At 41.3% G+C, this 27,375-nt stretch overlaps 1 protein-coding gene across 8 annotated transcripts in view; it reads right to left on the bottom strand.

Moving 5' to 3' along the window:
• Positions 1 to 1,985: 1,985 nt before the first annotated feature.
• Positions 1,986 to 27,375, bottom strand: part of mical2a (microtubule associated monooxygenase, calponin and LIM domain containing 2a) — a 31,576-nt gene continuing 6,186 nt past the window's right edge. For 2 of the 8 annotated variants that reach the window (XM_047581092.1, XM_047581091.1), the window contains 21 exons: positions 25,226 to 25,594; positions 20,797 to 21,004; positions 20,419 to 20,535; positions 19,131 to 19,232; positions 17,534 to 17,689; positions 17,270 to 17,370; positions 16,617 to 16,874; positions 16,015 to 16,130; positions 15,757 to 15,883; positions 15,567 to 15,657; positions 14,763 to 14,910; positions 12,899 to 13,098; positions 12,252 to 12,355; positions 12,056 to 12,124; positions 11,839 to 11,973; positions 11,380 to 11,514; positions 9,196 to 9,450; positions 7,341 to 7,448; positions 6,348 to 6,528; positions 6,185 to 6,261; positions 4,365 to 6,095 (listed from right to left, as the gene is read on the bottom strand). In XM_047581092.1, the coding sequence (XP_047437048.1) occupies positions 5,697 to 6,095; positions 6,185 to 6,261; positions 6,348 to 6,528; positions 7,341 to 7,448; positions 9,196 to 9,450; positions 11,380 to 11,514; positions 11,839 to 11,973; positions 12,056 to 12,124; positions 12,252 to 12,355; positions 12,899 to 13,098; positions 14,763 to 14,910; positions 15,567 to 15,657; positions 15,757 to 15,883; positions 16,015 to 16,130; positions 16,617 to 16,874; positions 17,270 to 17,370; positions 17,534 to 17,689; positions 19,131 to 19,232; positions 20,419 to 20,535; positions 20,797 to 21,004; positions 25,226 to 25,486 (3,348 nt within the window). In that variant the 5' untranslated portion in view covers positions 25,487 to 25,594 and the 3' untranslated portion in view covers positions 4,365 to 5,696. Of the gene's footprint in view, positions 4,172 to 4,259; positions 4,321 to 4,364; positions 6,096 to 6,184; positions 6,262 to 6,347; positions 6,529 to 7,340; positions 7,449 to 9,195; positions 9,451 to 11,379; positions 11,515 to 11,838; positions 11,974 to 12,055; positions 12,125 to 12,251; positions 12,356 to 12,898; positions 13,099 to 14,762; positions 14,911 to 15,566; positions 15,658 to 15,756; positions 15,884 to 16,014; positions 16,131 to 16,616; positions 16,875 to 17,269; positions 17,371 to 17,533; positions 17,690 to 19,130; positions 19,233 to 20,418; positions 20,536 to 20,796; positions 21,005 to 25,225; positions 25,595 to 27,375 lie in introns of those variants that run through there. The other 6 variants (XM_047581096.1, XM_047581095.1, XM_047581093.1 and 3 more) reach the window with 6 other exon arrangements.

Raw genomic sequence — 27,375 nt, 5'->3', positions numbered from 1 at the left:
GAATATATACGCAGCTTAATGAGACACAGGTGAAACAGTCAGGGTGGGGCTGACAATCCCAAAGGCAAAAAACACACAAGAGCAGGAAGAGGGCATCTGATGTAAGTGGAAGAACAAAACAAAAACGCGACACAATGGAGAACAAAATAATGACCCAGATAGCGGGATCAGGCCTTACGTGAACTGACATTGAAATTGCCCTAAATATCTTTCAACTTGCCAAGCTCACATTCAACTCACTTGTAACATGTGCGTCTCTGTGTACCATCTGTGGTCTAACCTGAAACTGGTGCAACTATAAAGTGACTTTCAAGTGAAGTCACACCACACAGCTTGCATTTTAGTTTTGCACTTTAAAAATGAACTTTTGAAATGCTTGCACATTCACAAATACTGATTTTCGAATGGAGGTGTAGGCATGAATGATATGAAGTGTCGTATCCATAGATAAAAAGAAGTCATCAATGCCAGAAATGATTAGTTAGACATCTCCCTATTCTGTAGTGAAATATGCAGGCAGGCATCTTAAAGGAATAAAATAATAAAAAAACATGTTCAAATAATTAGACAATTATTTTAACTGAAACTGGCGTAAATGTAGTGTTATTATCATTCTTATTATTTTAATTAAACTCAAATGAACTGATAATAGTCCTGTGATAGACCAGTGACCTGTCCAGGGTGTACTCTTCTCACCCAATGACAGCTGGGACAGGATACTACCCACCCCAACACACGAGCCTCCAGAGGACAAGCAGTTACAGAAAATGAATGAACGAATGAAAGAAGTGATCATCAGAATTCAATTACTATCAAAGTTTACTTGGTCAAGCCCCTGATCAAGATCACATTGATCTTTGAAATGCTCTGATCAATTTCTAATTTATCATCTACAGACCTTCAAAGTGGCACAAATTCCCCAGATTTTGTCACTGTGAAGCCTCTTTTCTTCAGCCTTCGGTACTGAAGAGTACTGCATCAGTGTTACAGTACAGTGTCACACTCTGGAGGCAGCGACAGAGAAGAGGATGAGAAGGAAGCTGAAAGCCCCTCTCACCCCCTCTCATCCTCTCTATGAGCCTCAGAGCATTTAGGAGGCTCTTTCTTACCATCAGGCTCCACAGCGCCACCTCAAGTCTCAACTGATGCCGGTACTTTTCAGATCAGTAAATCTTTCTAAATTAATGCAAAATTAGGTCAAAACTGTTCTGAATTGCTTTCCTGTCCATATGAAATGTCATATATTCAGTCACTGTGCTGGATTGTAGCGATCAGCCATAACATTATGATCACTGACTGGTGAGATGAATAGCTGATTATTTCATTATCTGTCAGTGGGTGGGGTATTTTAGGCAGCAAGTGAATATTTTGCACTGAGCAGAGGACAAGGCCTGATCACTACGTCATTTTTATATCTGCATTACTTACCTTTATTTGACTGTTTATGAAGCGAGCTATGAAGATCATTCAAAAGCATGGCAATTTTCTGATTTTTCTTCCGTCTGATGTTTGAAATTTTGAACGTTTAATTAACACGCCCAGTGATAAAGACTTCCACTTACAAGATGAACAGCAGGATTTCTAGAGTCAAGGACTCAAGTCAGTGGAGCACAGGCATTCCAGTTTGTTATTTACTTTATTACGCAGGTTTTATTCCCGTTATACAAGGTGTAACGTGGACAGAAGTCAATATCTGGGCACTGACAGAAGCTGTGCTACTGAGGATATTCATCGGATGTGCGGTGGCTGACTACTACCCAAAACAAAGACTGACCTTCGCTGCAACTCTCTGATCTCAGTACTTGACCTATTAAATTGTCATGATTATTGATTATTGTTGTTTCAGTGTGTGGCCGTCAAAAAAAAGCAATGAAGGTATAAAACTAAAATCATCATTGTGTCTGGTCAGAAGACACAAACAACATATAGATTCAAAGGGAAAAATCAACAGCAGCACAATAAGTACAGCAAGGATTGTCAGAGTGTAAAAGAAAAGCATTTTATTCATGTTTCCACTAAATCACATGCTCTAAATTAAAATCAGTAGTGAAGAATATAATCCTTATTTCACTTAATTAACAGCAACAAGATGCAAGTGTAAAAATGCATCAAAAGTACCAAATGAATAAATGGATGCATATGCATAACTGTAATACAACATTATTGGGTTGTTTATTTTTATTTTATTCTAATAATACATAATAACATTAGTTATTAACAGTAGTTAGTGCTGTTAAGTACAAAATATTAGGAAGTGGAAACACTTAAATACGGCACAAGAGCCTTGAAGTACAGGACTTGAGAAAATATATATAGTTGCATCCTACCACTGATTAAAATCTACGTCGGCCCTGAGTAGGCAAAGTCATAATATAAAAACAATATAAAAAAGGACATTGGATAACAAATGTATTTGATGAAATGGACAATGAGACTGAGACTGTATGACACTTCCTGTTATGAACAAGGAAAATAATAAATACATTTGCAGTTTTCTTTATTTGTGGGCCTTCATGAGCATTAATGCGTAGCTCTTAAAGAGGGACCATTGTGAGTGATCAGGAAGCCCTGCTTGTTATTATAACATCCTAACAATAGAACTAAAATCAGACCATTCAAGTCTTTATAGCTTCAGTCTTCAGTCTTCAAAGCTTTATGTGCATTCCTGGACCGTTTCTAAAGCCACATTGATGCACCTTTTCAGAAATTTACTAAAGAGCAGAAACAAATGCAAATACTACAAATGTGACGTATTAAGCATGTGTCCTGTCATGCAACAAAGGCAAAAAACAAACAAACAAAAAAAAGGAAAAACTGATGTGGGACGGGTGAGCTTCGCTCTTCTCCTCTGTTCTTCTGGATCCTTTCAACCTTTGAGGCATCCACTACACATGTGCAGGTACAGTACAGCTGACTTATTCCATGGTAATTATGGAAATCGATGGGTCAACAGCCTTTGTTTTCCTTTTCTCCACAAAGACATACAGTAGCTCTGCAGAGTCTGGGTGTCTGCTCACAGACATTTATGCAAACTTACACCACTGATGTTTTCCAGAACCTACAGATCAAGAGGTGCAGCAGTGAACCAAACAAACAAGTTTCTGATTTTATCTGTTGTTTTTAGCAATGTGCTCTAAAACATTGTCAAAAGACAGTAAAAACATCACATTTAATGCTACAGAGCCACATAATGTATATTCTTTAATCTTCGTCTTCCTGCCACCATCATTACCCATAATGCAACTTGACCAGCAACAACTTGTTGTCGTGCTAGTAGAGCTGGGAGCCTCCGGCAGAGATTAGGAGCAGGATACAGAGGTCTGCTGAGCTCATTTCTTGCCGGCATTCAGATTTTTTCTTTCTGCTTTTGAAATTGTAGTGTCCATGCTCAGCTGATGCTGACCAAACTGATTTTTTTATTTTTATTTTTTTTAAAGCACCCCAACACATCTGGAATCAAACATTGACATGCAAAGCGCTTTTCAAGTCCTCAAGATGCAGATAACTAAATAAAACATGAGTGAACTGCTGGAACAGTCGCCCTCACATCAACTTCCACTGAGAACAGTAGCTGTCCCAGAGCGCAGAACAGATGTTTGTTTTTCTCTCTGCACTTTGAAGACCAGTCATGCATGTTAGCTTTGAAATGTAATTGTTGAGCATGAAAACAGTAGTTTATTTGAACTTTTAATAAATCAGTGAGAGCCGACCGTAAACATCTGCTGAGCGAGATCGTACGATATAATTAAAAAACTCCAAAACAGTTACCGGAGAAAACTTGTAGTGACCTTGTTTTGCCAAATAATGTTTACATGATGTTTTTACAGAACCGGTTAGGAATTTTCAAACTATGAAGTTGGTATTCTATTTGAGGAATACTTTCCACTTCACACAGTGCAAAACAGGTTGGAATAATAAGGCCTAATGTGAAGTTTTGGTTTGTGTCCTTCACCGGTTATTAGTCCAGTGCTCACGCCGCTGTTTAATTTTGCCTCATCATTCATTCTATGTGTGGGCTGTTGCCTAAAACCAAGCCACGTTAGTACTAGGGCATTCAGCTCCATGGCAAACACTGAAGCCGCTCATTAGTCATCAGCTTAGTTTAGGCAACACTCACTTCAAAGGCCGATGAATATTTCAGACTGAAAATCCCGTTCAGTCGTATCAGACACTGTGGGTCAGTTATTTAATGAATTAATCAGCATCTGCAGCCTCCTCACAATTACGGCACACAACCAAGTGACCATGCAGGTGATCACCTTCAAAACGTCATTTCTCCTAACCATCCGGTTGTCTCAAACGCTTCATAAAAGGCATCAGCTGAATGAGAGGAAAAGAACATGAAGACATGAAAAAAAAACAGCTTAATGCACAAAAGTAGAAAATGTTTATGAAAACAAAATACTGACATTCATATGAAACAAGATATTTGGTTACAGTATGCATGGAATGTCATCTTGCCACAGAAACTCATATATAACTCACATGTCATACAAGTCCATAAAAAACAAAACAGGTCTTTGGTATCTTAAAACTGATGCACATGCACTCGATTGTGTCATTCAACATGAGATATTAGGCAGCTGATAACATAGCACACACATAATGTATTAACATGGCAGAAACTAACTTTAATATAATGCCTGGTCATTTTGCAAATATAATTTTCAAGCAGTTCTAAAGGTAAACTACATATTCTGCATATCTAAAGTGCTTCAGCAGCATCATTAGAGTGTCCATGAGAAGAGGAAGCGACCTTGTGTCCTCTCGTCAGAGAGGTTTGATCTTCTGATGAGCATGGTTAAAAATTGTGGCAAGATTGGCAAGTATGGTCAACCACTTTCCACTATTGTCTACAATCAATCTGAAAATGTTACAAATATTAAAACAGAATTGTTTGTGATGTTGTGCAGGTTGAAGTTAAAACTGTGAAGGTCTCGTTACCCCTTCATGTTTTTAACTGATTCAACAGTAGGTGGCAGCAAAGTAAAACTAAATACTCTGTAGTATTTAGGACAGTCCACAGCGAGTGTTTTGTGTCATTCATAAAAAAATAACTGTTCATGAGAGTAAACAGTGGTCAGATCATAAAACACCCTGTAAAACACATACCTACATATATATATTTTTTTAAAAAAAATTATGATAATAATTATGGCAGAAGCACATATGCATAGTCAAAAGAAAACCTGCATTACACCAGGCTTTTGTCCAATGTGACAGTTTACAAAGATAAAGTGCATCAAGTTGGTCAGTCATAACCCGAGACAAGAAATTTAACTCCAGGTCCAATTTTCCATGGTGTAAAAGTTAAATTCTACAGCAATGATGATTTCAGCAGTCTCCTATGCTACTACTTTAAACCTATTGGGACAACTAATTAGAAAATCCGCACAGATTCCACATCAAACCAACTGCAAACTTAGCTGGTGCAGCTTTCATTGTGTGACAAATTGTCCCAAGTAAACTGCAAAAAGTTGTATTAGCAACCTACAGTGTCTCTTCTTTGTCTTGTGCACAGGAACATCCAACAGCAAATCTACCCACAGTGTCATCATAAAAGGTAAGTAAACATTAAAAAGGTGCTTGTGCACATTTGCAAACGGTAAAATGACGAGCTCCTGCTAATGTGCACGTCAGCCACTGATTTCCACTTGTGGAGTAATGTTTCAGGGTTAAACGTTAACCCGTTAAGTCTAAATGAGCCTGTGCCCGACCTGCTCCTGCAGCCATAGTAGTACGGGCTGCAAAAAGCTAGGTTCGTCAGGCACGGCCTCTGTGTACATCTGCAGCAGTACCTCTTGTAAAACAAACAGCAGTGGCAAGCTCATACTCAGTAGCTCATACAACAATGCATAGTCCTGGGCGTTGTCCCTCAGGTGCCCGGCAAGAGCCTGTGCTGCACTGCGTACACTCTGGGACAAATACCAGGGGGCGTTACACACAGCGCGAGTCACACTCAGGGGCCAGCTCAGCTGTTTCCTTATGAAAGAGCCGAAGGTACCTGCAGCAGGTTGACTCTGCAGGTCTGCTGTACAGCTGGACTGTGAGCTTTCTTCATTAGCAGCAGGTTGCTCCTGAACTCCGTTGCGAATCTATGATTGAGAGCGTGATGGCCAGAAGGGTTAGAAACTTCACAGGAAACAGTGATAGAAAGAGACGTGTGAACAAGCAAAGGACTCACAGAGCGGAGGGAGAAATTCCTCCGTAGGTTTGTTCCATTGTTCCGTTGATCAAAATGAAGTTTGCAGTACAGTTTCCCTGTAAGATGACAGCAGACGTCAGGACAAAGCACGGCAGCAAAAAAACAAACAATTTGATGCCGACAACGTAACTGGGACACAAACCGTCTTCAGAATGGAAGTCATGTGCTCCCTGTCGCAGAGCAGAGCTACAGGTCGAACAGCGAAAACACTCCCTGTGGAAGTAGAGCCCCTCGGCACAGACCCTCTCCACCATATAAACACGCTTCTCGCATGAATGACACTTGTCACCGGAGTGGGAAAACGTTCGTCGTACGGAGCCACTCTGGGAAACAAACAAAAAGATGAATGCCAGTGGCAGACACTTTGTTAGATGTAAAGATAATACACTGACCACTGACTTTGATCTTCTCAGTGTTCATTTCCCATTAAACATAATAGATATAACTATTAAAGTCAACACATTCAATTCTTTATACAGCTGTTGTATTTCTCTGGCTTAACCTTTCTTAAAACATCTTTAAGATAATTTATATCTTTTATATCTTATATATCTTATCGTGTCTATACCAGCTTGTTCAAATCTGATCCAAACTGAAATACATGCATCCTAATTATGTAGCAGTAGTTGCTCCTTTATTAGGCTAGTCGAAGTCCTGCATTGACATCTGGCTCGGGAGTTGGAGCAACCAGTTTGTTATGGGTGGAGAAGAGAAAGCCACAAAGTGACAGCACAAGAACACCCACTTCTGCTGTGTGAGCAGCGCCGGTAATTAAAAACACAAGAAGCAGAAGCAGCAGTTAAAGCACAGCTCTCATGCGAAGCACACTGCTTTTGTGTGAATCTGTCTCTTGTAAATTACGAGACAGATGCATGTTTACAATGCAAATGTTGGGAGTAGACGATTGTTTTGACACTCTGGAAAAAATCATGTGTTGTCTTTAGAATTAATGAGATACGGAAAATACACCGTAAACACCCGCACATTTTTCAAGTGTGGAAAACTAATGGACGTGGGACTGCATGCAACACTTGTGATTCCAAAGGTGTTTCTACATGCAAGTAAACACACTGTGCACACACTGTGCAAAACACAAAGCTGGAGTGGGGTCACAAGTCAAACTTGAGATGGTCACCTTGAGTAAAGCAGAGCTGTCTTCTGAAAACATTCTCCTAAGGTGAACAGCTTTCTCCTTTATACTCTTAGTATGAAACTCTCTAACCTGTTGTGTCTGAGCTCTTTTCTGCAGGAGTACAGGAACAAAAGAAAAGTCATCAGCCTACGGGGCACAGTGAAACACACCCACTGACAAATGTGGAGGTCTCTGTTTAAGAGACATAATTAAGTAGACTAATACACACTTAATAAGCGCTGCAGAGTTAAATGATGAAAGACCTTTCTGTTCTGCTCTCTCAATAAGCAGCAGGATTTGACAGCTAAGTGTGCATTGTCGAGAGGAGAACAATGACGTCGCTGTGTGGAATGAAGGCGGCCTTATTACGTTAATTTCACACCCCACTTGATGTGGTTACTCATACTGTACTGCTTTAGAAACCTGAGCCAGCCGCGCAGTCCTGGCAGACAAATCAGACGCAGGTTGAGCCAAAGTCAGATTTTTAAGTGTGTTAAGGAAAAGGATAATCATGGAATTAAACAGCAGTTTGCACAAAAAGTACAAAAAATAAAATAAAAATCCCTTAAATGAATAGTTCACCTATTCTCTTTGCTTTTTTGAGAATCGTGTGGGTTGAAGTGTTGCTCACTGTAAATCAGTTTGGAGCGGGAGCTAGAGGATGGTTAACATAGCTTAGCATAAAGAATGGAGGGAGGAACAGTTGTAATATCCGCTTGACTCTCCCTACGCCACACAATTGTTGATATGTCATATAGACTGAGGTACAGACACACCAAACCAGTTAGGATCTGTGACGTCGCCTCACATCACACTGAGTCTCAACCAAAGAGTTGCTGTCGAGCCCACAGTAAATCAAGAATGGAAGCAAGAGACTCATTCTGATTGGTTGTTGCACCATTTATGAAAAACGAGAAGAGTCTGTGTGTCCCACCATGACTTAGTGTGCTTTCTTTCTCACATCTGATCCTCTTAACGTTCACTGTTTTGCTCTGACCAACCGACCAGAGGGATCTCTGCCACTGACGAGCTCCGCTGCTGATTCAACATGTGGAAAAATAGTCTGCAAAAGCAACGTTGGAGTTCTGACCGACTAGCAGCAACAGTGCATAACACACTGGCAAAGCTAAGGTCACAGACAGCGAATGCTCGACACCAGCGAATGGCCAGCCGTTGGCTTGGTGCGTAATGGCCTTAAAACAAAAATTAGAAAAATGACGTCTGCTAGTGCGTTTTAGCTTTGTAGAAGTAAAGCTATCAGTTTCAGCCTGTTTCGGGTCTTCACGCTAAGCTGAGGTTATCGCCATTTAGCTCCAGCTCTGGATCTGATTCACACGTTTATATGAATTAAATGATAACTTACTGATAATTACAATCAGGGTTACCAGAGTTTCTGTGTTCCTTGTATTTGAAACTCTCTCTTTCTCAACAAACGTTCTACACTAAATCTTTCAACAATTCTTGGAGTTCTGAACGGGGCCAGTTCAGGAAGTCCCTTAACAAATCTGAATAATCAAAATAACTTAATTTCAGACATAAGCCTGCGCCTGCAGTCTGGCCTTGGCTAACCTGTTTCACAAATACTCAGACCGGCCAATAATCTCTCTGTGTGTCTGTCTCAGCTCGTGCCAGGTCTGTAGGCCTGCTCTTGCCATTTCTGTCATTTGGGATAATTAAGGGCCGACTCCGCCATCTGACTACACATTACACAAGTCTAAATGTATAATCAGGACGTAATATATAATCAGCATTCACTCTGGGGCCTTTCGTGGGGTCAAAACTTTCAGTAATCACAGTGGTTTGCAAAGAGGACAGAGAAAAAAAGACGGAAACACACAAAAGAAGAGATACTGTTCACCTCAGAGACGTGTTCATCCACCTCCCTGAGGCGATGCAGGATCCTTGACATGAAATGGATTGCTGACTGGCAGGGGGTAGGAGGAGCAGGGGGGTCTGGGCTCTCAGGCTGGGGCTGGGGCTTCATCTCAGCATGTGGCTGATCAACATGTCTGAGCTTCACTACAGAAAATGGATGCAGGAGCTGGGGTTTGGGCAGAGTCTTTGGAGGCAGACGGACTAACTGCTCTGCTGCTTTTCTGATACTGACTTCAAACTGAAAAGGATAATACACAGGTGAGCTCTAGCAACTCCTAGACCAGTCAAACAAAGTCAACTTTTTGGTCCACTGCAGGGACTGCAGATAATTTAAAGAACCATGAAGGTGGTTTTATATGTTTCAGCCCATTACTGCCAAATCACACATAGTTCACTATACTTCCAACCGTTTTCAAAGTAGAGCACGAGATAGATTTCCTACCCTCTTGGCAGACATTAGTCACACCAGCACAGCATGAAAATCAACCTGCATAGGTAATCCATTACAGAGTCTGACTGATCCAAGTTTTACCTAAGTTATGAAATCATCTCATGAAGTCATGCAGCGTGAGCATGAACTGTTTTTGAAACGAGGCAGTCAAGAACTGGAGAGGCAGTCTGACATCTGAGAGCTACGAGTGAACAGCCAACAGCTAAGTCTGAATAAAAGAGACTCTTAAATTCACATGCTCTTTTCTGACACTTATGTTTGCTTTTTGTTTGCCCTGTGGGTACAATTTTTCAACAGCTTGGCTTGTAAGAAAAATTAAGTGCCAAAAGCTGTAGTTCCATAAATGGTCACTTGGCTATAATTTCAAGTCAGTCCCCACAGGCTTTAATGTTACTATGGCCATCTTTACAGCCGAATCAATTGTTCACAGGCTGATACAGAAATAGTTTTTGGTGAACATTTATTTCACTCTTTAAACTGTGCTAAGGCTATGTTGTGTATAATTAAGGGCAGCTTTAAATGGTACAGATGGGTACCACCTCAGCTCCTTCTTTTTAAACTAGCTGTGGTAGATGTGGAGTCTGGCAGTGTTACCACATTAATCCTTAAAAATGATCAAAAAAATTCAAACTAAGTTAACTAATGCTAACCATGTACAAAAGAAAGAACAAATGATGATAGTGGAAGTTAATTGATTCAATATCTCTTCCCCCACATTTAAGATGGCTAGACTGGCAGCACGGAGTTAGCTGTTCAGAATTATCATTAATTGTCATTATCTTTACTTTTTTCTCCTCTTTCTTTAGCTATTTCTTTCTGTTTTCATTTCCAGAGGAATAATTTCTTTTCATTTTGAATTTGGAGCTGCTGTCAGAGTTGTGCATGCAACATTTAATGGGATTAAGGTCAAATGCTTGGAAGCTATCACCCCTCACCACTAAACCAGCCCCTTACTTCAAAGCAAGTCACGGCTGAATTAAAGAATGGTGCCATCGTTTGTTTTAAGGAGCAGGTCAATAGATATGATTTGCTGGCGTCACAACGTCACAACTCTAAAAACTCAGCACTTTGCCATTGTTGAAGTTTTTAAAAGTTTGTCAGCCATTTAAGGCCCCACGCCGCTGCGCTCCTTGCCTGTTGATAAGGCGCGCCCGTGCTTGTTTCAGAACTTTCCAACAAGAAAAGCTACTCCAATGGTAATCCCTTTTGTTCTCGCATTTGAGCGCTTTCATAAAACATAATCGAGTGTAACGTGAAGTAAAACAGACTTTATAAGCAAAGAGGATAAGTATAACAAACTCAGATGCCAAGGTAAAATAAGCATTGTTCACACGATTTTGAGTGTTTATTTTATGTTTTGAACACTGAGCAAGTTTACTGTGTAATATAAAATTTAAAAGATACTTGATTGGAGAGTTTCTAAATTAAAAGGAGGGTCCAAGTCTGTCAAGACTAAAGAAACTAAAACCACCAACATGGTCCTTTAAACATCCAAGGAGTCCTTGTTTAGGTAAATTATGGTGTGCTGTGTGAGATGTGTACACTACATGTGTACACTGTGAAATATAGTAACCGTGGGAGAACTTGATGAATTAAAAAAAAATCCAAAAATAAGTGTTTGCTTTATGTGAAATTGACCAAACTGTAACTACTTTTGAAGGCACGCTCTGAAGCATTTTTGCCACAGTTAGTACACTTTGTGCAGCTCCAGACTACCTGTGTCAGAGGAGGAGGTTTGGGCGGCAGCGGAGGGCTGAGTTTAACAGGGAAACTCTCAGTCAGGTCAAGAGCGTTCAGCAGCAAAGACTTCTCACAGTCTGACTGAGATTTTTGAAAGGGGTAAGGAACAGACTTGAAACATGAACACAGAAACAGAAAAGGCTGAAAATATTCCACGCAAGAAATGACAGACAACAGCAGACTTCGTAGCATTGGCAAAAGGAAAGATTTTGGAAAGTTACGTTAAACCACAGACCACTGACTGAACTCCAGCTGACAACAGAGGAAATTTAAAACATATTTATGGTCTGTAAAAAAAAAAAAAAAAAAAAAAAAGAGTGCAAATGGGCCTTTTAAATTTCTGTACTGAGGAAGGATGTAAACATATCGGACAGTAGGAGCTGCACTTACATCAAGATTAAATAGATAAATAAACGTAAATGCTGTTGTGTTTACCTGTGTCCTGCGGACGGTGCAACTGGGTGGACTTTCAAACTTGGCCTGCAACTGCGTAGCCATTGAGCGCACTTTATTTTCTTTGGGATCCCGCCCACCCAGTACTGCAGAGCCATTAGTGGAAAGATTGGTGGCCTGAGTGCACAACAGATAAAAACTTAGTAACACATCGAAACACCCGCATAACTTTGTATTCAGAAGTATGACATTAACAAACCTCCTCCAAATAACAGAACTTCCGCCTCCTCTTGTAAAGGGAGTCTGTACCGTCCAACTTCTTCTCATCCTGAAAACACAGAATGAGAAAATGAGGAAAAAGACGTTTCAAAAAAGCAACATATTCCTTAACCAAAACTATTTTGACATACAATAAAATGTACATTAAAAAAATAATCAAACTTCAGCTTCGTTACCTTTGGCACCCGTTTTCTTGGCAGTGTGAGATTGAGCACATTATTATTACTTCTGACGTCCTTAGATGGATAGTCTTCATTGTTTTCATCCACTCCTCTGGAACCTGAAGAGTGTAACACGTGACTGCATTAGGCTTTTCACATTTTCCACTGTGTACAGTCATAAAAGTCACATAACATCAATGCATTATCGCCTTATAGATGAGACAGGTTTTATGAGTGGCCTGGAAAAAAAGAAGCTATTGGAATTATATAGAGGAATGTTCCACCACAACAGCACCGCTGTATAACGCAGCAGCACCAAAGAGGTAGGTGAGAAGGTTGAGGTTAAATAACACAGCGCAGTATAGGCAGGAATTAAGTAGCACTTTTGTTGAAACAGGCAGCCGTATGCTGGGAAGAATCTCAGACTGCAGCAGTGCATAGCTCTGATACCGATGCACATTCCTCTCATGCCACTGCACTAGATTAAAACACCAGACAACAAACACAACTTTTTACAGAAAATCAAAAGTAATTTAAAACATTCTCTCATTAGATGTTTTGTAATTGCTGTGGCCAAACAAAAGAGGACAGAAAAAAGGAGAAATGGTAGCAGCAGGCCTCAGTGAGTGAAAGTATCAGCATGGAGCAGCAGAGTAGTGTACCTGAGGCAGGTAGAGGCGTTCCCCGGAAGAGCTCATAGAACTTGGACAGATAGGTGCTCATCTTGGTCTTATCCAGCTCCTCATCAGCACTCAGCTCCTTCGCAGATGCGAATGATCGGATCCCAAATTCGCGCTCACTGATGTCAAAAGCCAGCTGGAGGTTTGCAGCATGGTCCAACTCGTTTAATGAGTTAAAATCTCTGATGGAAACACAGAAACAGAAAAAAAATGTCCAAAAAGTCCAGCTTAAAGATGTCAGTGCAAAGCAGTTAGGAAAAATATATAGTCGGTATGTTTGTGCTTTGTCCCCATGACCTATAAATAAATGTAATGCTCTGAACAGTGAAAGAGGAATGTGAATTTTATTCTCTGCTTTCTACCCGTCAGGCATGCGATATGTAAATGTAAACATAACATGAGCAAATGTAACATAACACACAGACGTGAAGATTTAACACAAGCACAGTGGCATTCACACAGATATCTATCCTATTCAGCGTTCAAAAAACATAGAAAAAAAAGAAAGGAAATTACTTCTAATGGGAGGAAAAAGACACAGCTCTGACGTCTGTACTAACGTTGACAGTGTGCAGACACCGTAAGGACTAACGTAAAGGAGAGAGCAGTAACCTAGCAGCAGCACACAAACTTTGGTGTTATTCAGTTAACTGCAGAGGCTCACTCTTTCTTTCTTTCTTTTCTATGAACCTGCTCCCCTCTCCGCCGTCTGCTCCGCTGACAGGTATGCATTTGGAAGAGCGAAGGGAGAGAGAGAGAGAGAGAGAAAAAAAAAGCCAGTGCTTCCTGGAAACTTGCATGACCACATGAAGCGGTGCAGCGGTATGGAGTCAATAATTGAAGGGCGAGAGGATATAATTAAATCGGCAAATGTACTAATCTAAAGTTGCACTGACTAATTCCATGTTGTGTAAGGCAGACCGACCCTGGAAGTGGAAACTAAGCTGCAGTTTCTGTTTGACTTGCTTTTTTTCCTCTATAACCCCAGATTACTAGAGAAGAAGGGGCCATTATTGAGAATGAAAGCCCGCTGAATAATAGCTTCTGATGGATACATGTTAATACAGGCACTGGAGCAGTGACTATTGGTTTCAGCTGAGTCAATAAAGTCAGTGTTGAAATGCTCTTGATAAAAATGCGTGACATGAAGCAAAGGCAAAAGGTCAATACGGGAGATGTATTGACTCATTTTGTCTCTATCCCTCCGTGTTCACGTTCCTACTGCTCCACTCACTTCATCACTTTTGCCTTTTCAAACAGAACGTTTCTCAGAACAGAATATCAGAATATTCTCAGTTTCAACATCATAACTCTTTTGAAATTATCCGTCCAGCGATCGACCGGCTTCTAAATTTCAGCAGATCCCGTCTCTATCTGTCCCTATCTAATCCAGGACTCTGTGGTGATGCTTCTTGTTTGAGTCTAACCACAAAAATATTCACCATCTTCTTGTTACTTCAATAAAATTCACACATTACTTCCACATGATTTCTCTTATTGAATTGTACACGGTGCATTCTGACACTCCTCTGGTTTCACACTATACTACCAGCTAGCTTTAAGCTCGGGGCATTTATTGGTACTCTAAAAAGAGTGTGGGTTTTTTTTAAAGTTGTTATATATAGCAAGTGTTGCTTTCATCCCGAGCATATATAACACACCCATGAGAAATGAATTTCCTCCCAAAATAGTTAGCACAGAGAGGCAGCCAACAAAACAGAAAAAAAACTTGTATGTCCACTGGAATGTGTTAAAGCTGTAAAGAGATAAAGGCAATGATTCTGGTATTTGATCGAAGCTGCAGCTCTGCAGGCTGCCGCGAGATTATCTGGTGTGTTTTACGTACATCAGCTGAGGTCTGAACCTGTGGATGAGGGCACAGAGGGCGATGCCACTCTTCCAAGATGATGTCAGGTCCGTGATCGTCACATTCCTGTAGCCCTCCGTCTGTTTCTGGCACCAGGTAAGAAGCCTCGCTGGCCTGATCTCCGACTCTATAAAAGAAACAGAGATAGGCAGGTTTTCATTAAAACAATCAAAAGCTCATATAACTTGTCAGAGGAATGCAGGCTAGAGAACAGCATCAGTCATGTAGACATTCGGGGGGTTTAAGGCCAAGATAATATAAGGCCACAACCTTACTCCAGCCAACAATGCTGTGAAGTGGGTGCTGAGGTATGCACATGTCTCTGACAGGACATGTACATACTTGCTGTCCTTGCTGTATGACTAAAGTTATTCACAGCTCATTTCAGCATGCAGCTATTGTTTCAAATGTTTCATTCATGAATATAGGTTTCATAATTACGTGCGTGTTTTTTTAGTTCAAACTCAGGGTCATTTTAAAGACAGCAACATAAAACAACATGGAACTTGGTGAGTGTGGTACGGTGTGTGAGTGTTTCTTCCTGTTCCTCCCGCAGCCCTGCAGCTCCTCTTTCAGAGCTCCCTCCCCTCAATGAACCCACATGTAAAAACAAACCCCAGATTGTGACTTATTCCCTAAAATGCAGTGAATTCTGTTTGTTGGAAGGCGAAGGACGAGAACAGACGTGGGCCGCAGTGTTTAAATCAGCCAGATGGCTATCATAAATAACGCAGACATGAGTCAGCAGCAGTCAGACTTTGAGTCTGTCAATTCTTGAAATACCTCGTCTGCTGAGATTGACAGGCCGCCGTATGGAAGCAGCGCGCTCCAGAGAGCAGGGGTTAAGCTCTCCGCTGATGTACAAGTGACGCACCTGAAAGAGCAAGGGCAAAGAAAAGAAGATCACGTTCCAGACATTCATAAAAAATGTGTATATTTATTAAAAAACAAGCCCATTGTCACATCCTCTCACCTGATGAGGCCTCACGCAGGCAGTGTTGAGGTTGGGGTATCGGGTCCCCGGATCTACGGTGTACTGCTCAAAGTTTTTGGCTAAGTTTTCAGGTGTGGTCTGAGGCAGTAGTCGGTAAATACTCTCCCTACAGAAAAAGAAAAAAAAAAAAAAAACACAATCAGATGACAGACATCACTGAATTACGTAATTATGCAAACACACACCTGTATATTTCTCAATCTCAGTCTCAATGTGTGTGTGTGTGTGTGTTTTTACCTCTCTGCCAGCACTTCCAAAACCGTCCGACCTTGAGCCCAGCTCTTTACCATCCAGGCCGTGTCGAAGGCCGCCAGGAAGCCTCTGGCACAACCTGTACCCATTGGCCAGAAGGGCTGCACATGAACACAGAGCAAACATTTCAACTGTGTGTCAGGAAAGAACGAACAATACAAATACAAGGGGGAGAAGAAATGATAAGTAGTGGCTGTGAAAAATAATTACACTTTCTTATTTTTTTCAGGCTTGCCAGGAATTTGGAGCATGTTTTAGTTATTTGTCAGTTGTAATAATTTACTCTGTAATGTCACATACCAGAAGGATGAGTGTTTGCCTTCAAATATTTTGGAAACATTACTAATAACTCCTGTCAGTGTAACTGTGCAGATCAGCTTGTACATGTCCATGCAGTCACCTTTAACGTCTCCCTAAATCTTGGGCTTGTACAGTTGCCAGTAAAGAGTCCCTGTCTCTGCTGTCAGAGACTCCCCATCCAAAGAAACTGAGCATCTCAGCCATGACTGGCTGTGTAACGGCTGCTTCTTTTCCCAGGTAGAACTGAGCAAACCTGACTTGGCTTGATCTCTCTTCCCCTTCCTCACCTCCAGCAGACTGTCGCCGACCAGCGCCACCAGCAGCTGGCGTCCACTTCTCTCCCGGACCAGAGCAGCGTTCTCAGAGGCGTACATGCTTGTGAAGTCAAACATTGCCACATCTGGCTGCCCGCAGTGGTTCATGGCAAAATCCAGTGTGGGAAGTTGGTAGTTGGTGCCAAAGTCAGCAGCTTCTCGGGCGTAGCACAGAAGAGCTTCCTGGTTGACATTTTCACTGCTCAGCAACATCTGGGTCTCTATGTAATCCTGTAGAGCAGAAGCAGTCAGGAAAAGATTGCAGAGATTAACATTTTTAAAATACACCAGTTCAATTCTATATGATTGGTTATATATACCAATATATTGGTAATAAATAAATAAATCTATACCAACCCAATTCTAGACCTCTGCTTATCAGTGTAGTTTGTAATTTCATCCAACACACAACAATTAACAGTAACAATTCTGTATTAGAAAGACTTAGCAAAAATAGGCAGCGTGATGAGTATTTGTGGAAAGGCATTTCATTCACAATATGCATCCCTGTTACGATCAAATGGAAAACTACACTGTCAATTAGCTATTAGAAAACAAGGAAAGTCAAACTGAACACTGTGCCAGCAAGACATAGTGGATCTGCAGGATTAACATATTCTGCTTACGTTAATGACAACTCCCTTGTCCAGCAGGCTTTGTTTCTTGGCAGTCATGACGAAGTAATGTGTGTTGTCCCTGTAGTAAACAATGTTCTCCAGATCGATACCTGCAAGACATGACATGTTTTCAATGTGGCAGGAATTCACGAAAAAAAAGCAGACAGATGTTATTAATTTAACTGCATTTTGAGTGCTTTTTTCAGTCAATTACTGCTGAACAAACCAAGTCAGTCCTTTGTATTGAGGACAGCTATTGTCATTCCTTCTCACCTGTCTCCTCTTTGAGGTCAAGAAAGAACTTCTGGTTGAAGATGAAGGCCACTCCGCTGATCTCTTCTACTTTGGCCTCTGCAGTGGTGTTCCTGTTGATGAAGTTGGCTGTGATGGCAATTGCAAGTTTACCTCTGAACTCCTTCCTTTTGAAACCTGTAAGAAAACACAATATAGACACAGAGGGAGAGAGAATGAAATGGAGACATGGATCTTCCCAAGCAAACCAGTCCCGTTGGATAGGTTGTTAAAAGCTCAGGAAATCCAACCTTAAAAATGATTACAAGGTAGTTATGAGTTAGGATAAGAGGCACGTTAGATGAGGTAAGCTTTTATCCAGCCATGCAAAGAAAAGATTAGAAAGAAGTAACAGGAATTCAATCAACAGGACCAAAAGTTCTGGTGGTTAAAAATCCACTTGTACCATACAGTGTTTCGAATTATGAACAGCTTATTCATAGATAAAGTATTTAAAAAAGTCCAAATTAGAGTAGTGCATTCAGTGTCTCTGATTAAATATTTTAAAGTCTGAACGAGTTCAAAAGTTCCGTTTCAAAATAGTTGGAATAGGCAAAGTCAGGGACACAGGGGGAAAAACAAGTTAACTTTTAAAATGAAGGAACGACATTGTACTGGTAGATTTTCAAACTGTCTATTCATGATGAAGGACTCACTAAAAATGTCACTCATTCTAAAGCTGCAGCGCATAAAGAAAAAAGGGGAATAAGTGAACTGGTGGCTTCCTTCAAAGTGTCTCACGAGACAAGGAAAAGGAAAGTGTCACTGTTAAAAAAATCACAGAAGGCCGTTTCCATCCCCGCAACAATCAACATTTTTACCCCGTTACCATAGCTAGGCCACAGAAGTAGCACAAAAGCAGGCTGAGTAAAGGGGAAAATCATTTCCCTCGGGCGTCTTCATAATTGGGGAATGAGCTAAACGTCTTGTTCTGCCGCACATTGCCCTTATTAGGAATAAGCATTTAATGTGAATTGGTTGTTCGATGACAGCATTTTTTAAGAGAAACAAAACAGTTTGAGAGATGGAGCCGGTCCAAAATGAGTGCATCAGCTGCCGCGCTGGGATCTGAGCTCTGCTCTATTTATGTACAGTGTTTCGACAGTTTCTTGCCGTTCCCATTGGGAGAGTCAACTGTTATTTGTTAGCACAAGTTTACAGAAGTTGAGTTTCATTTATAGCTCTTAAAACAGAGACAATATAGGACAAGTTATTTAAAGGGAAAGTTCAGTGTTTGCTGAACACTTAACAGTGGATATGCTGGGTTCTATCTGATTAAAGCCACAAACCCTTGAGTATGTCGAGTGTGTGTCAGTCTCATCTATGACAGGCACTGAAGTAATGTGTAGCTGAAGTAAACTGCTGGATGCATCATACAGTGCCTCTGTATTTAAACACGCATCAATGGACTGAAAACCTGAGCTTTCAAATTTTGAATGAAAAGTTCATAACAGCCTTGGTCCAGAAAAATCTGGATCATAGCTCCTTCCTGTATAACACACTTTGTTGTCAGGTCTAAAAGAACTGTAATCCTTCAGGCATCTATACTGTGTAACCCTTTTGTTCGCCGTCTTCTCACCTTCCAGAGTATTCCTGCGTCCGTCAGCCCCCACCACGACGTCAAACTCAAAGTTAGCCACAGGGTGATCAGCAGGTCGGATTACAGCCCTCCACCCAACTCCTGAAAGACACAGAGAAACCCACATAATATAAATCCTAGCTATATTCCCTTTGTTGTCTTCTCTTCCACAGAACAGTCAGCTCAAAGCATGTGGAACGTGACATGATAAGGATTGGTGTTTTTCCTCTTTATCACAACATTTCTCCTTTGACCATCTGCCATGTTCTGCACTTCTAAATTTGTCAGTCCAGAAACAATGAAGGATGAGAATGAGTAAATACACTTAGGCACTGTTGCTGTTTAGTGTTGCTATGTTGCTGTAATCCTGCTCATGCTATGATGCCAATAAAGTAAGGACAAATATGGCTATTCGTTCGGCAATCATGACGGAGGAAAATAAAATGTTAAAGACGCTGCATTGGCCAGTTCAGGTTGTTAGACAAATAACACAGTGAAATTGATACCTAAAATATTATTTTAAGTTTAATGTTAGTAGAAACAATATGAGCAGCATAGCAAATGTTAGGCAGCTTGTTGTGCACTGTGTGGAAAATGCTTTCCGTGGAGTCAAGGATACAGCTATGTCTGTCACAGCAGAACGGGAGGGTTAAGGCTACGTCTAATTTTAGGCAAGGCTCTTGTTGTTATCGGTGTATTGATATTAGAGCTGAAGGGACACCACTCCAGTGTGCTAGTTATTTTCTTCCTCAGAACATATAAGCCCATGTGAGATAAGAAGGTCAAGTAGCCATCTGAAGTGCAGTGTCCATGCTCTAATGTAATGTCAGTCGACGCAAAGCTCTAAATGTCAATTAAAACTAAGGAAACCAAAACTGAATCTCTGGTATTATTATGGTAGGTTAGTGCTGCATGGTACATTTGAGTAGAAAAACCCTTGGCCTCTGCTAACCTCATCTAAATATGATGAAAATGAAATCAGTGCCAGCGCTTCAAATACTGCAGGATGAGACATCCCGTGCTGCCTGATCAGCCTTGAAATAGAAAGTCAGAGAGTAGGAGGGTAAATGCGGCTCCTCCAGGAAGCTACGTGGAACCATACATCTGTCGAACAATGTGATGTCTGTGTTAAACTTCTCAGCCTCATTCTGCTGACAGTCCCAGCTGTACGGTTTCCAGCTGTGCTCATCTCCCCACACCTTGCAGATAATGATGAAATGTGAAGGCGCAAGGGCCGTGTTAATCTATTGTTTGGGCGTGTATCTGAAGTGATGGTGTGGATGAATACCTTCATTTTCCTGATCCTCTGGAGGCTCCGACAGCTTGACAAACTCCACGTTGATGTGAAACTCCACTGCAACTATCAGTGCAACCTTCAGGAGGATCAGCTGCAGCTGCTGGATGCCTATCAGACACAACACATGCACATATTAATACAACCCTGAGAACATATTTAGATTGATTGTATCCAATATATTGTAGTTGGACTTGATAGATAATTCGCAAAGAGAACCCCAGACGTAGCAAATGGGCACATAATGACAGATATTTTATAGTCATGCAGCAAAAATTTGTTCCACTCCATTACATCATAGGCTTTATAATTTTAGAGTTCAGTCAAATTCTGTGCATCACATTATACGAGACGGTAAAATCAAATACTCACTGATGTGGTCTATGGCCCCGGCGCAGAACTTTCCGTAGAACTTTTTGGCCCCGAGGCCTCGCAGGTCATGGATGGTATAGGGCCAAAGATGGAGCACGTTGTTCCTGGAAAAAGAGTCTCTCTTCTCAATCACCACCACTTTGGCACCCATCAAGGCGAGCTCTATGGCGGTCCGCAGGCCGCAGGGACCTCCTCCAATGATGAGGCACTAAATGAGACAGAATGACAAACAGACCTCATTACCAATAAGACACATGGAGATGAGCTACAGCATGATAACATCTTTGTCATATTAATAACAGAAGGCTGAGACTTCTCCTGCAGAAGAGACTGAGATGTGCTCCCACTTGTTTATAACTTGCCCAGGAACATTATAACATTTACATAGATCAGGAAACACTGCAGCACTTTCCTGCACCACCCGGGCAACTTAGAGGCTGAGCGTCCCTCTTAGGAACATTTGAGCATGATAGACGCTGATTCTGAGAACTGGGCCATTTGTAGGATGACCGTTCTGGACCACCTGGCATGTGAGAGGATTCTTAGTATTAAACATGAAGAAGAGTGTTTACCCGTGGCCGAAGTGGTGCAGGCCCAGTGGGACGTTCTCGTGTAACCAACCTAAACCATTACCACAACCTTTGCATATCTACGGTGTTATTCACACACCAGGCTCACGCAAAAATGCATGAAGTCAGTTCACTGAGGTTTCAGCATTTGTCTGAGAATGTGTGCTTCAAACATGACATCATCCTCTTGAAAGACGATGAAAGAAGTGACGCATGTGTGCTGGCTCACTCTGTCTCATTTCTTTTGCTTTAAACTAATTTAGAGGCACTGGGGTGAATTGTGTAGGAGTTTGCGTGTGGATTTATTTAACGTTTAATCGAGAATGACGCCACTTTTCAAAATCATTCCTGCTGTGCTCAACATGGTGGGCTGTGTCCTCACCAAATTAGCTCTAAATCACAAAGACATGGCACTACCGGTACACAGCAGACAGAGTTTTATCAAAAGGACTGTCTTCCTGCCTTCCTGTGCATCCAACAACAGAATAATACCAAGGTGTAGGTGGTTTCAGTAGTGATCTGAAATCCTACATCAAACCCTAAACGGCTTTTTCGTCAGCACCAAAATAACAAAAATAGTTCGGCTTTGTTTTCTCCATACTCCATTTTCCTCTGAGTGCTTCAGGATGTTTTCTTTGGCATGAGTGTGAAGAAGAACACAATGTTTCATCATTGCCTGAGGTTACCAGGATGAGGTATTCTCAGGTGTGAAGCACTGCCTGGACAAGCCTGCCTGTTGTTTTGGGGTGGGTGGGGGGTTAGGCTATTCACACAGCTAGAGACGGTGATGGGAGGATGTTGAAAATGTGATCATTTACAGTATGCACACGGCACCAACTCAGTTTATACAGATGTTCACATTTTTTCTCCTAAACCCCCGTCACTGTTTTCATGTCTCTATCGACCAATAGCAGACATGTGCCGTTTGTTTGTACTTTTCCATTCACGGATGTATTTGAGCAGATTTTCCTGAAGGGTCTCGCCGCATCTGCTGAGTCAGGACGCACACTTCCTTTCAACTACCCACCTGTGACCTCATCTCATGCCAACTCTACCTCGCCCAGGCATTCATCACACGCCCTACGAACAAACTCACATGTCAAGGCCCAACACAATGCAACCAATAAGCCTTTAACTATCACAGACATTGAGATGTGGAAAGCACCTTGATTTAAAAACAAGGACAAAAGTGACGTCCCAAGAAACGCATCAATGTACAAAGAAAGAAGAAATTACGCTAATACTCCAAGGAGCCCTTTAAAGTCAAAGGTTTATATCTCAAATGCACATTTTATTATTTTGTTTAATACTAATCCAAGAGGGGTTACAAGGATTAAAAACTCAGTGGAAGATCTGATTAAATGTAAGACCATATGACAAAATGGACAAATTAAAAAAGATAAATTTTACCTTAGACAGTAAAACTTTATGAGGAAGACACACTTTTACGTGTTAGTGCAGCCAGCTGTGCCGGGCCATAAAACATATATGACATCACATCCTTTAAAAGGTTGCTGCTGCAGCAGAAATATGAAGAGGAGCCGCTGAGTGATATCACATCTGTCACTGTTACAACAGAGCTTGTGATAAAAACAAGTCATCACCTTGTGGTTTCCTCCAGGGCACGGCGATACTATTAATCGTGTAAAAGCAGCTATCCTGCACTGTGACCAATTATATATACTGAAATAAATCTCAGGCTTTAGAAGAGAAACATAAACTCAAATGTTTCATTCATGCAAAGCAACCATTGTTCATTTCGCTGGTTAGCCATTTTTCCTTTAGAAGAACTCTGTGCAATGTCAGAACTGTAAACCTAAAGGAAACCCTAAACATTTTGGCTCAACGGTGCAGGAGAGTCACACCTCTTATTACCTAATGAGGTGCTGGCTTAAATCAGACAGGCCCTATGAAACTGGACTGAAACATTTTAATAATGAGCTGGGCCTCGCTCCAACCTTTAAGGAAGAACCTATAAAGAGCAGTGCACACCTCAGTTATGACTGGGGCCAGATAATAATAGTTGCCGAGTGATGCTGTCTGTTTCTCCTTGAAATAAAAACACGGTCTCAGGCTGGGCACAGCTGATGGCGCAATGGCAATCCTCCAGGTTTTTGCTACTTTTCCTCAACCATCCAGCCACAACATTCAGCTTCGTAGACAAATGTGGTTGTCTGTCGTCAAGCAGAGATTCAATCCAGGCCACCAAGGGTTCACTTTAAATATACACCAATCAGGCATAACATGATGACCACCCTCCTAATATTGTGTCTCCCTTGTGTCTCCAAATCAGTTGTGACTCATCAGAGAATGGACATGGGTCTTCTGAGGGTGTCCTGTGATGTCTGGTAACAGAATATTGTTAGTGGGGGTCTTTGGGTCCTATGGGTTGAGGGGAGGGGCCTCTATGGATCATCACACAGATCTGAATTTGGAGGCCAGGTCAACACCTTGTGCTGTTCACCATGTTTTTTTTAGTTGGTCCTAAAGTCTTGTGTGTGTCTGTGTCAGGCTGCATCCTGCTGGGGATGGCTGCTGCCATCAAGGAGTGTCATTGCTATGGGGTGGGGGTGTCTGGTCTGGTCTAGGTGGGTGGTACCTGTCTAAGTAAAACCCACATGAATGCCAGGTCAAATGTTTCTCAGCAGAACACTGCACAGTGCCCATAAGGTTGTGGCTGATTGGTGTATACACAACCATTATTATTGCATTGCCTCTACTGCAAAACTCATATTGTGATTCATTCTCTGAATGAAACTGAAGCTTTGCGTTATGTGGTTGCAATTTCATTGTGTCTCTTGTGTCTTTGGTTGTGATTAAATCCTGTAAACGTGCTTGGTGCACGCATGAGGTCTTTGTCACACATCAGATTGTGCGTTATATTCACAATGGTTGTATTTCTTCAAGTTTTGTTTCAGTTTTGTCACATAGCGCCTCTGAACAGCAGAAATCACTGCAGAAATCACTGCAAAACATTTCCTCTTCTGTGCATTGTAGCGTCAGAGTAATTGTTACTGTCAGTGTTATCAATAGCACGACCTGAGCAATGGCTCTCTGCAGAGTTCTGTAAAAGGGCAGTCAGAGTGCCGGCGGTTTAAAATAAAAATAAAAAAAGGAAGCACATTAGCTGAAGTCATAAAGACACTTCCTAAATCATAAAACATGAACTTTAATGATGTATGAAGAGAACCTGATATTTTTTCGACATTTTTCAGGATTCCTGTGAGGCTTTAATGGACCGTACACATTTAAGGTGTGTTGGCTGTTCTCCAAAGCATACAGCATATTTTTCTTTTCAGTAATGGAAATTAAGAGACATGGCTGAGTTAGAAAAAACCATCGCACTTCATCGGCGATGTCTTTTTCTTATCAGTTTGAAAAACTACCGCGTTGCAGATGTGAGCGTTGGTTCCTTTCAAGCAAATAACTGAGTGACAGAGTGTCATTTCTTCTATGAAAAGGACACGCAAACTAACATAACATCAAACAAATGACTGAACTTCATACCAGTCTGAAAACATCACATGAAAAGATAACAACGTCTGCTGGGAAAATAAATCTTGTCTTTAAGCGTTTTTGCCTTTATTGGATAGCTGCAGTGGAAAAACGGACAGAAAATCAGGGGAAAGAGCTGAGGAATGAAAAGCAGCAAAGGTCCCGCCGGCCGGGAGTCAAATGGTAGACTGCTAAGCTGCTGAGGGCATTTTCTGCCCATGTGGTATGTGCCCCAACCACTCAGCCAGGAAATATATTTGTCATATACTTCAAAAAACAGCCAACAAACTCAAACAAAAAAATCCATCTCTATGACTGGAAAACATTTTTTTTTTTTTCATTTTACAAAGACATAATTAACTTACCTTGGTGTCTGCGCAGGCTTGGCCTTTCTTGTACTCCTTATGGGACATCCTCTTGTCTAACTTACTCCAAAGTGCTTTGGCCTTCCAGGTGGTGAGCTTCGCCTTCAGACCGCTGTAGAAAGTGGTGTGGTCTGCAGGGTCCAGGTCCAGGCGCCTGCAGAGGACGTTGAAGGCCTGAAGAGTCCCTTTGCAGGTCGAGGCCTGGATGAAGTTTTCAAACAGCTTTCCCACATTGTCCCTCTCCTCCTCCGTCTCCCCCATCTTCCCCACCGCAGTAGACGATCTGGTGTACTGAGGCTCCTGCTTACTTCAGCGCTCCCTGCCAGATGTGGCTACACCCTCGACTTGGCCCGCTCTGTCATGCCCAATCTGAGGAGGCAAGACACATAAGAGTCTGATGTCATCTTATGGCTCATTCACACATGGCTTTCAGCAAATAATGTTTTTCCCATTTTCAATCATTAGCATGACAAAATTGGGTATTGGATCAAAATCTATTTAAAAAGCTCCTAGATAAGATCAGAATGCTAAAGTAGCAACACTCGACAACACGACTGCAGTCTATCTGCTGCTCTCCTCACTGGGGCTCCATGTGCACAGAAGTCGCCAGGCATTTTGAAAAGCAGAAGGCTTAGACCCACATCAAGGAGATAACATTTCAAGTAGAGACAAGGCTACGAGATACACAAAAGTAGACGGAGCTAGTCCGTCAATGTCAGGCAGCTGCTGAGCACATTTACTGCTTGAGCTTTATAGAGGCTTAACCAAGGGAGCCTATAAATGGAGCTGTTTGTGGTCCTACACAGCACTTATTGGTTTAAAGCAGAGCCAAACTTATCAACAGCTTCAAGTTTCGGAGAAAGTTTTTACATGAGATTTCGCAAACAAATAAAACAAAATCAGATACTGTTCTGTTTTTTGGAAGTATATTTTTGATGCAGAGTCTTGGAAAGTGTAGGCAATTTTTTATTACAGAGCCAATAAAGGTGAAAAACAATTGTTCAGGATACATGGAAAATTTAATAGGTGGCAAATATACTCACGTGTGAAAACTAGTGAAAACAAAGGCAGTTTAATATAACAGTTCAGTACTAACTATTCAGTTTCATGAATGGTATGGTATTCAGCTCATTTTTTTGCAATAATTAACCTACTATGATCAATTCATTTCCCTTGTGACTTATTAAAATCTGTCTAAGTCTAAATTAACAGAAGGATGCCCTTTCATTCATCTTCGTTTTCATTGCTGAGCTTGTGATGTCTTCTACCAACACACATTTCTACTATTTGGATAATGCCATTTTACTCAGAGCTAGGCCAAACAACAGAAATAGGTTTGCGTTTAATTCAATCCAGTCTAACAGCACCACAAACTACATCTTCTGAAATTCAAAAATAGAATAAATGAAACAAAAGAATTAACGCATTTCTTACAATGTTTCAAGCTAAACTGATCTTCAACAGCCATAAAACTAAGATTTACTTCAAGACCAGCATAGGAGTTGAACTGGCTAGGGAATGTATATTATCCATACACAATTTAGAAATAGCTCTGTTTACTTTTTATGATAAAACACATACTGAAATTCTATTCTTTCAATGTATTGTATTCAGTGTGGATGGCTTTTTTCTACTACAGCACTCCGGTAAGTGACTGTTTGTTTCTCTTAAGCACCTTTCATTCCTGGTGTGCAGCACTGACCATGGAAGAGTGGACAGGAAAAGTATTTGTCTTGTGGTATTTTTCATTCCAGCTGAAAGCCAGACAATGATCCGAGCAGTGAAAAGGGAGTTCTTTGCAGCTAAGTGTAACACAAAGTCAGGCTAAGATAGGCTGGTACACGCTGTTAGGTCTACATGCCTAATAGTACACCTTGTCCTGTGTATCACTGTGTGTGTGTCTGCGTGTGAACAACACTTTTACTGACACAAAAAAATGTCAGAATGGAGCTGAACTGACAGAATGAAATACAACGTCTGTAGTTCTCTCTTTCCTCCAATCAACCATCAAGCATTTTGAAAACCATGCCAGCAAGCCAGTGCCAGGACTCAACTTCAAAGGAAGCTGTGGATATTTTCTGCATTAAGCATGTGTGTGTGCTCACTTGGGAGGAGACCACAGCTTCCGTGAGTTTTGGGAGAAGCCTGCC

This window comes from Mugil cephalus, chromosome 3 (assembly GCF_022458985.1).
Source record: "Mugil cephalus isolate CIBA_MC_2020 chromosome 3, CIBA_Mcephalus_1.1, whole genome shotgun sequence".
In the NCBI taxonomy this organism is placed as follows: Eukaryota; Metazoa; Chordata; class Actinopteri; order Mugiliformes; family Mugilidae; genus Mugil; species Mugil cephalus.
The sequence above is the reverse complement of the archived record's forward strand: the minus strand, read 5'-3'. Positions and strand labels throughout refer to the sequence as shown.